At 43.1% G+C, this 9691-nt stretch overlaps 1 protein-coding gene across 1 annotated transcript in view; it reads left to right on the forward strand.

Moving 5' to 3' along the window:
• Positions 1-1243: 1243 nt before the first annotated feature.
• Positions 1244-9691, forward strand: part of Ect2l (epithelial cell transforming 2 like) — a 59034-nt gene continuing 50586 nt past the window's right edge. Inside the window, exons 1-2 of the mRNA XM_013026831.1 lie at positions 1244-1309; positions 2476-2588. Of these exons, the coding sequence (XP_012882285.1) occupies positions 1244-1309; positions 2476-2588 (179 nt within the window). The remainder of the gene's footprint in view (positions 1310-2475; positions 2589-9691) is intronic.

Genomic DNA, 9691 nt, shown 5'->3' on the forward strand with positions numbered 1-9691 from the left:
TTTTTGCTTATGTGGTGCTGAGGAATCGAACCCAGGGCCTCAGGCATGCAAGGCAAGCACTCTACCACTGAGCCACCTTCCCAGCCCCTACTTTTAGCTTTTTAATGGTTAATTGGCCATAAGAGTCTCTTGGGGCCAGGCGCTGATGGCTCATACCTATGATCCTAGCTATCAGGAGGCTGAGACCTGAGGATAGCAGTTCAAAGCCAGCCCAGGTAGAAAAGTCCGTGAGACTCTTATCTCCAATAAACCACTCAGAAAACTAGAAGTGGGGTTGTGGCTCAAGTGTTAGAGTGCTTACCTTGAGCTGAAGAGCTAAGAGACAGTGCCCAGGCCCAGAGTTCAAGCCCCACAACTGGAAAAAAAAAAAAAAAAAGAGTGTCATGGGCTTTCTTTGAACTGCAATCCTCAGATTTCAGCATTATAGGCATGATCTAGTGGTGCCCAGCTTTGTGCCTGCATTTTTTATTTTCAGAAACTATTTTTTTTTTGGTTGGTCGTGGGGCTTGAACTCTGGGCCTGGGCACTATCCCTCAGCTCTTCAGCTCAAGGCAATCGCTCTACCACTTGAGCTACAGCGCCACTTCCGGTTTTCTGGTGGTTTATTGGAGATAGGAGTCTCACGGTCTCTCTTACCCGGGCTGGCTTTGAACCGTGATCCTCAGATCTCAGCCTCCTGAGTAGCTAGAATTACAGGCGTGAGTCACCAGCGCCCGGCTTCAGAAACTATTGAGATGATAAATGTTTGTTGTTTTGAGCTGATGAATTTTGGAGTGATCTGTTATGCAGCAGTGCACAACTAATGCATGCCTGTTTCTGAATGTTCAATAAACCTTCCTGAAATATTTTCCTTACTCACTTTCTATTTCTCAGAAAATTTAAAAATAATTTGTGATTACATTCTGATTTGGGTACAATTACATAAGGATAGAATAATTGCAATGATTTGGCATGGATGGATTTTTGTGTATATTAATATAGCTCAATCTATATGTACATACATGTGAATTATAGACACATACATGGGTTATAATTCTAATTACAGTATATCTATATATTGTATTTATGTGTGTATCTATCTGAATTACTGTAACTTTATAATGCCCATAGGCACAATGTTAATATATTAGATGTTTTTAAATGATCTTAATTACATGTTTATTAAAATGAACCTATAATTCCTAGAAGTGGAAGGAAATAAATTGCTGTGATGTCAACTGGGGAGTCCCAGAAAATTCTGGAAATGGAGAGCTTCCACACTAGGTTCAGTGCTTGGACACCTTTTAGCAACAAGTCTTTAAATAGACAGGTGAGTTATATATTATATTAAACTTTACACATGTAATTTGTAAAGTTAATTTTACCATGATGCCTTTTTTTTTTTTTTTTGGTCAGTTGTGGGGCTTGAACTGTGGGCCTGGGCGCTGTCCCTGTGCTTTTCAGCTCAAGGTGAGCGCTCTACCTCTTGAGCCACAGTGCCACTTCCAGTTTTCTAGTGGTTTATTGGAGATCAGAGTCTCATGGACTTTTCTGCCCGAGCTGGCTTTGAACTGTGATCCTCAGATCTAAGCCTCCTGAGTAAGATAGGATTACAGGCGTGAGCCACCAGTGCCCGGCCCATGACACTTTTTGTTTGTATGTTTAGGGGCTTAAACAACTGAGGGTTTGGGCACTCTGAGCTTTTTAGCTCAAGGCTGTGTCAACCACTTGAACCACACCTTTACTCTGGCTTTTTGATGGTTAATTGGAAATAAGACTCTCACAAACCTTGGTGTTCAGGCTCACTTCAACTATGAACCTCAGATCTCATCCTTCTATAGTAGTAAGGACTCTAGGTCTGAGTTACTTGCATGTGGCTATTATATATTGAGTTCATGTTTTTGCTTTTTGTGCCAGTTCTGGCGCTTGAACGCAAGGCCTGGGTGCAGTCCTTTGAGCTATTTTGCTCAAAGCTAGGGCTCTACTACTTGAGCTACAGCTCTACCTCCAGATTTTGGATGCTTCATAGGAGATAAGAATGCCTATGGACAATATTGCCTTCGCTGGCTTTGAACCCTGATCCTTAGATCTCAGCCTTTGCGTGGCTAGGATTCTAGGCATGAGCCTCTGGTGAGTGGCTAAAAGAGTGAGCTTTTATGTGTTTTCAAGATGGAATCTGTTTCCCTAGGCCACATTAACCAAAGTTGAAACAAGAGCTGGGAGTCATTACCTCTTTGTTTTCCTTTCTGTAATTACATCCCTGCCAGTCATTGGCATTGGCCCACCTCACAAGCCCTGGCCTGCCTGCGTCCTTGAATAGAAACAGTGTGCGCTGAAAGCACAACCTCCCTCCGACATATGTTAAAGCACTTTGTGAACTGTAATATGCTGTGCAAATACTCGTTGGAGGTTGTTAGCAGGTTGTCTAAAGATTGCTTGGCAACTGAAAATCTATGGGGCAGGCACAGTAACATATATCCTTTACCTCTCTTCCAGCTTTTCCAGGAAAGAGTTGCTCTGATAAGTCACTGGTTTGACCTGTGGACCAACAAACAACGTCAGGAATTCTTGTTCACAATGCTTTTACGATGCACTAAATCACAATTACGGTAAGGGTAGCCTCGTGATGTAATCATCCTTGGTTCTTAAAACAAAAAGTAGCTAAATGTTTATATAACCTTTCAAGGTTTTTCTTTTCCCTATTTAAGAAAAGAAAAAGTCTTCTTGAAACTGAATTGGAGCCTGGGAGAGTGGAATCTGACCACTTTTCTTACCTTGGAGAGGCTGTGATGATGATGATGATGATGATGATGATGTAGTTGCACAAAGAGATTTCAGTTCCATGTCAGATGATGAGCACAGTGCATTCAATCAATGTTGCCCATTTCTTCATTCTCCCCCCTCCCCCTCCCCTCCCTGTCCTGAAGTTACATAGTCTATTTTTACACGACGTACACTGAATATAAGGGCTGCGTTTGTTCTTCCTTCCTTCCTCCATTTGGGTGCCCTTTCTCTCATTCCCCCGCCCCCCAGCATGCTTCTGCTTCCTGGTATTTCTTTTGTTAAACAGTTCTTTAGTTGTTCAGAGGACTTACACCATTGGATTCTTCTCCCAAGTATATTTCATCCTTTAGTCTGTTTGTTTGAAATGTATATACTTGAGCCCCCTCTGCCGCCCCTTACTTTATTTTTTTTACAAAACAAAAAAAAGGCAATAAACAAACAAAAATCCTGTCTTGGGCTTCAACCAGTACATATCATTTCTTGGGGGGGGCTGATATTGGTACTTTGGTTTTTTTGGGGGGGTCCGGTTATGGGGTCTGAACTCTAGGCCTGGGCACTGTCCCTCAGCTCTTTAGCTCAAGGCTAGTGCTCTACCACTTGAGTCACAGCGCCACTTCTGGCTTTTTTCTTTTTGCTTATGTGGTGCATGAGGAATCAAACCTAGGTCCTCAGGCATGCAAGGCAAGTGCTCTACCACTGAGCCACCTTCCCAGCCCGATATTGGTACTTAAACTTAGGTCCTCAACCTCTCTCACTTAGCTTTTTCTGTGCTCTATTACTTGGGCCACAGCTCTACTTCCAGATCTTTGCTGGTTAATTGGAGATACCTGGATTTGTCTGTACAGACCAGCTTTGAACCCTGATCCTCAGGCCTCAGATCCTCAGATGTCAGCCTCCTGAGTAGTAAGGAGTACAGTCATAAGCCACCTGCATCTAGCTCAACAGTATATTTCTAAGATTCTCTTGATTTGTTAAATTCTTCTTGAAGCTATTAGACAGACAATATATTCTAAATGGGTACCTGATACATAGGAAGTTACTTCATAAGGAATTGTTAAATAATGAATGGATCTTAGAAATATGAGAAGTGGCAATAGTAGTGACATTTAGAGATATGAGCAAGACATATGTTGGTGACCAGCAACCACCACTGTACCCCTTCTCTTAATCTTCCCTTGCCTCTTCTCCTAAAATACTTCAGTGTAGATATTGTCACATTTGCTTGTTGGAATTACACCCAGGGGTAGCTAGGGCTCTGATCAGGAATTGGTACTCTAAGGGTCATTAGCTTTCTCTAGTTTGTAAAGGTCACAGTGTCTCAGTCACTTGACTGTCAGAATCAGTTATTATCAGAGCACCTAGAGGCTTGTTAGCTAGTCAGATAAGTTTTAGATACTGACTCTTTGGTGAGATTAGGGGAAAACAAGATGATTGGGGAATATTCTAGAGAATTCTTCATTGTATCCTAGACCAGATTGAAGAACCCCAGTGGGTCATTCGCAGATCCTTAAGGGTGGTTTCCCAAATTAATGGCTTTTGTGGGCATCAGTCTGGCGGATTTCTGGTGGACTGAGTACAACAACAAAAGTAATAATAGAATTTTCTGGAACATGGTTCTCTTTCTTTCTTTCTTTCTTTCTTTCTTTCTTTCTTGTCTTGCCAGGCCTGGGACAAGAACTCAAGGCCTGGGCACTGTTCCTGAACTTCTTTTGCTCAAGGCTAGCACTCTACCACTTGAGCCACATTGTCACTTCCAACTTTTTCTGTGTATGTGATACTGAAGAATTGAACCCAGGGCTTCATGCATGGTAGGCAAGCGCTCTACCACTAAGCCACATTCCCAACCCTGAAATAACTGAGACAATTTTGTCTCAATTGAATGAACCTCGCCCACAGAGGTGCTCTTATTTCCAAATGTTTATTCAGTTAAACCCTCAGCAAGTCGTCACTGGGAATTAGTTGCTTTCACTGAAGGCAGGTGATGTCACTGAAGCCAGGTGACGTAGACTAAGTTTCTGATTTCTTAGCTACCAAAAAAGATCTGCAAGCTGGGCGCCAGTGGCTCATGCCTGTAATCTTAGCTACTCAGGAGGCTGAGATCTGAGGATTGGGGTTCAAAGCCAGCCCAGGCAAGAAAATCTGTGAGACTCTTATCTCCAATTAACCACCAGAAAACCAGAAGTGGTGCTGTGGCTCAAGTGGTAGAGCCTTGAGCCTTGAGCTGACAGTGCCTAGGCCCAGAGTTCAAGCCCCACAACCAAAAGGAAAAACAAAACAAGAACAACAACAAAAAACTCCCCCAAAGAATCTGCAAGTTGTGCATGACCAAATGGACTTGATTTTGTTTGCAATCTGCCATCCACTCTTCCCTCCTCCTTTTTCTTGCTTTTCCATTTTTGTTGTTGTTGTTGGTTATGGGGTTTGAACTCAGGGCATAGGCACTGTCCCTGAGCTCTTTTGTTCAAGGCTAGTGCTCTATCACTTTGAACCACAGCACCACTTCTGGGTTGTTTTTTTTCTTGTCAGTCATGGGGCTTGAACTCTGGGCCTGGGTGCTGTCCTTGAGCTCTTCAGGGCAAGGCTAGCACTCTACCACAATGCCACTTCTGGTTTTCAGTGGTTATTGGAGAGAAGAGTCTCACACACCTTCCTGCCGGGGCTGCCTTTGAACTGTGATCCTCAGTCCTCAGCCTCTTGAGTAGCTAGATTACAGGCGTGAGCCACTGGCACCCGCCTTCACGTCTGCTTTTTTTTTTTTTTTTTAGTGGTTAATAGGAGATAGTTGTCTCACTGGAACTTTTCTGCCCAGGTTGGCTTTGAACTGCAATCCTCAGATCTCAGCTTCCTAAGTACAGCTACTTAGTTACAGATGTGAGCCCCTACCTATCACATTTGATCAGTCATTTCCCTCCCTCTTCTATTGGGCTCTGAATCTACGAGCACAAAGCGGCTTGTTGGATTGACCTTCCCAGGTGGAGTCCTTAGAAGGAGACAGGCAGCTTCCTGGCTCTGCTGAGTGAGGTTGCAAAGACAGGGCATTGAGGAAGAAACATATAAGAATAGCTATTTGCTTTGCTTCCTTTTATTCCAACTCTACAGCTTTCAGAATAAGAAAAATAAAATAGATCAAACCTCAGGTGCGTAATTGCTTCGTCTCAAGGCTCTAAGAGATAAACCATGTAATTTCAGTGGTCACCACTAGAGGTCAGTAGATCTCTTGTGGTATATTTTGAGGTAGTTTAACATTAGGTATGACACTGGAAACTTTATCCTGTCTCTGCTGCCTCAATTCCTCTGTCAGTGAGACAAGAATATAGAACTAACCCACAGGGGGAATTTCTTTGTTTGGTTTGATATCAGGTGTTTCTGCAGACACCAGTACGTGACTCATAGTTTTATGTTGCTGCTGATTTACGAAAAAGTTGAATATGAATTTATGGTTTCTATGATTTGGCATCCTGAATGCATCTTTAATCTGTAGACGTGGTTTTTGTTGTTCAGTATCAATCAGTTCATTCTCCAGAGTCTGGTTAAACCTTTTCTTACACTTCTTCCTCTATGCCCAGGAAGGTAGACTCTCATGTATCTGAATAATTTTGCTTGTATGTCAACTGCTTTTAAAAGTACAAAGCTGATCTAATCTAGTTTTAGTTAAACCTCAAAGCCCAACACATTTAACCACAACAAACATTAATACAGAGCCAGGCACTTGCAGCTCACACTTGTAATCTGACCTATGCCAGAGGCTGCGATCTAAAGATGGTGGGTCAAAGTCAGTGCAGGCAGAAAAGTCCATCAGACTCTCATCTCTTATTAACCAACAAAAAGCCACTAGTGGAACTATGGATCAAGTGGTAGAGCTCTAGCCTTGAGCACAAAACCTCGAGAGCAGTGCCCAGGCTCTGAGTTCAAGCTCCAGGACTGGTTCAAACAAACAAATAAATGGAAAAAAATATGTTAATACATCTTTATTGAGATTTAATTCACATACAATGAAAGTTGCTAATTTAAGGGTACATTTGGTAGGTTTAATAATTCACAAAAGTGTATAATCACCAGTGCAATCTCAGTCTAATAGTAAGTACCCCTCTCCTACTGAGGGGGACGTACCCCATACACCCAGCTCCTCTCTTTTTAATGTGGTACCATGTCACCACCACCACCACCACCTGGAAGGCCTCCTCTGCCCCTCTGCCACCCAGCAGTGCTTTTACATCTCCATCCAGGCATTCCCTTGCATTATATCACAGGTCCACAGAGCAAACTGCTCCCATGGCTACCTCCTCTGCCTGCCTCCAGACTTCATTGACCTTTCCTGTGACTCCTTAAAGGAAACTGGGCTGTTTGTGTCACACTTGGAAAGATCTCTGAGCAGTTTCTGTTGCTCTCCTGGCCACACTGGTGGGACCGGTTTTAAACTGCTTCTGCTCAGCTGCCAGAACAGCTTTCCTTCTACAAAGACTTTTCATTCTGAGAGCTGTTTGAACTTGCAGCTCTCCTGGGTGGGTGGGACAACATTCACCAACAGGGGAGGAGGGGGAAAGGGAAGGAGGGAGGGAGGGGCAGAGTCAGAGACAGAATTACAGAAAAACAGAGCTACAGATACAAACTCAAAAAGAAAGACAGACATAGAGAGACAGACTCAAAGAATGACAGAGAAGAGAAGAGAGACAAAGAGTTTATGAACAGTCATTGGTCTCTGTTAGGTTGGCCTGGAAAAAATGGCCCCTTCCCCTTTGCTTTCCCTCTGCTCACACATGGCCCTCCCTAGAAGTCACAGCCAGCACCTCTAACCCAGGCAGTGGAAAGGCCCCAGGTTCTGAGGTCACCTCCTTTTCCTCTGAGGTCTCAGTCCTCATCCACTCTGGTCACGCCTCCTTTGCACTGTGATAGGTTCCTAGACTCTGATGTCACAGCCCCATCTGCTGTGGCCATACCTCCTCTCTACCCTCTCCCTATATAACTGGTTCCTTGGCTCAAGTCACTCCTTTGCATGCCTCCATCTTGTGTAGGCTGGTGGGTCAGTTCTTAAACACACCTCTGCCTGTACAACCACGTGGAAGTCTCCCTTCTCCAGACCTTATGGTCTCCATCATAGCAGAAGGGGAATTGGGATTGAGGAGAGGTGGGAAAAGGTACTCAACCATGTACCCCTGAGCACACGATCCCACCCAGCCCACCATCTGCTCTTTCCTAGGAGGGTTCAGAGGAGGAAAGGTCTCTTTTGTGATCTGTAGAGGAAATGAGGTGTGTGGTTTTCTAGGATCAGCATATCTCTAGCTTAATTTAAATCCAGCACAGCTACATCATTCTGAGTTACACCAAGTCCACTTGAAGAGATGGTGTGTGTGTGTGCAGATGGTGAAGATGTAGAAGACTCCCTTGTATATATTGGATACTAGGCCTTTGTTGGATGTATTGTTGGTAAAGATCTCCCAGTCTCACGGCTGTCTTTCTAGTTTAGTAACTACGCCCTTTGCTCTGCAGACACTTTTTTCCTTTTTAGGAATTTAATTTAATTTTAATTTTTTATTATTTTTTAAAACTTTATTGTATGCTGCACAGAGGGGTTACAGTTACATGAGTAAGGCAGTGAGTATATTACTTGTAGACCATTGTTACTGCTTCCCTTGTTGCCTCCCTCCCCTCCCCTCCTCCTTCCCCTCCCCCCCCGCACCCCCCCTCAGCTCATTTCCAATATACTGTCCTGTGGGTATCATTGTTGCAACGGGTCATCCTGTGTCCTTGTTTCAGCGTTTTGTTATTTCCCTTCATCTCCCCAGATTAGACAAATGTTTATACCAGATTCAGGGTACCAAAATCAAGTACAGTGACAACAGGGGATATACCATAGGGGGAAGAACATACAAAGGAAACAAAAAAAAATCACATAGTACATTTAAAACAATAACAATAATGAAAGAACTCTGTGGCTATATCTTGGGGTTCATTTCACTTAGCAGCACTCCAAAAATTCATATGGAACAATAAAAGACCCCAAGTTGCAAAAATAATCCTTAGCAGAAAGACCAGTGCTGAAGGAATAACAATACCAGACTTCAAACTCTACTACAAGGTCATAGTAATCAAAATAGCTTGGTACTGGCACAAAAACAGACCTGAAGACCAATGGAATAGAACCGAAGACCCAGAAATGAACCTGCAGACCTATAGCCACCTAATCTTCAATAAGGAAGCCAAAACAATAGAATGGAAGAAAGACAGCCTCTGCAGTAAATGGTGCTGGCAAAATGGGCTTAACACCTGTAGAAAACTAAAGCTGGATCCTTATATATCACCCTGCAGCAGATCAACTCCAAATGTGCAGAAACTTTTTATTCTGAGTCAATCCCATTTGTCAAGTCTCTCTCCTATCTGCTGTTGTAGTGCCCCTAGGATTCTTTTCAAATAATTTCTGCCTATGCCTATAAGTGCTAGTGTTTTCTCCTACTTGCTCTTGCAGTAATTACAAGGTTTCAGGTCTGACATTGAGGTATTTGATCCACTGTGAGGTGACAAACAGGAGTCCACTTTTAATTTTTTGCATTTGGATGCCCAGTTTTCCCAACACCAATTATTGAAGAGGCTTTTTCCCACTGTATACCTGCGACGGACCAGCTCGGCCGGAGCACTGGGACCGACGGGACAGGGATCTCAGGATAGGTGGGCAAAGGAGTCGGCGAAGTGACAAACAGATACAGACTCAAAAGAGTTGCATCTGAGTGTATCTTTATTGAGGAGAATTAACATTTTTATACAGTGTGTGATTGTGACATAGATTCTTTGTTTATTTAAGCACGTAATCAATTTTTTAAAGGCAAAGCATTGATGAATTACATGAAAATTAATGACTATCCCACCAACTGTTTAAGCTAAGTGGTGCGAAACAAGTCTAGCATATTGTTTAATAGAATACGTCATCTATTTA

The sequence above is a fragment of the Dipodomys ordii genome, unplaced genomic scaffold (assembly GCF_000151885.1).
Source record: "Dipodomys ordii isolate 6190 unplaced genomic scaffold, Dord_2.0 Scaffold97, whole genome shotgun sequence".
Lineage (NCBI taxonomy): Eukaryota > Metazoa > Chordata > Mammalia > Rodentia > Heteromyidae > Dipodomys > Dipodomys ordii.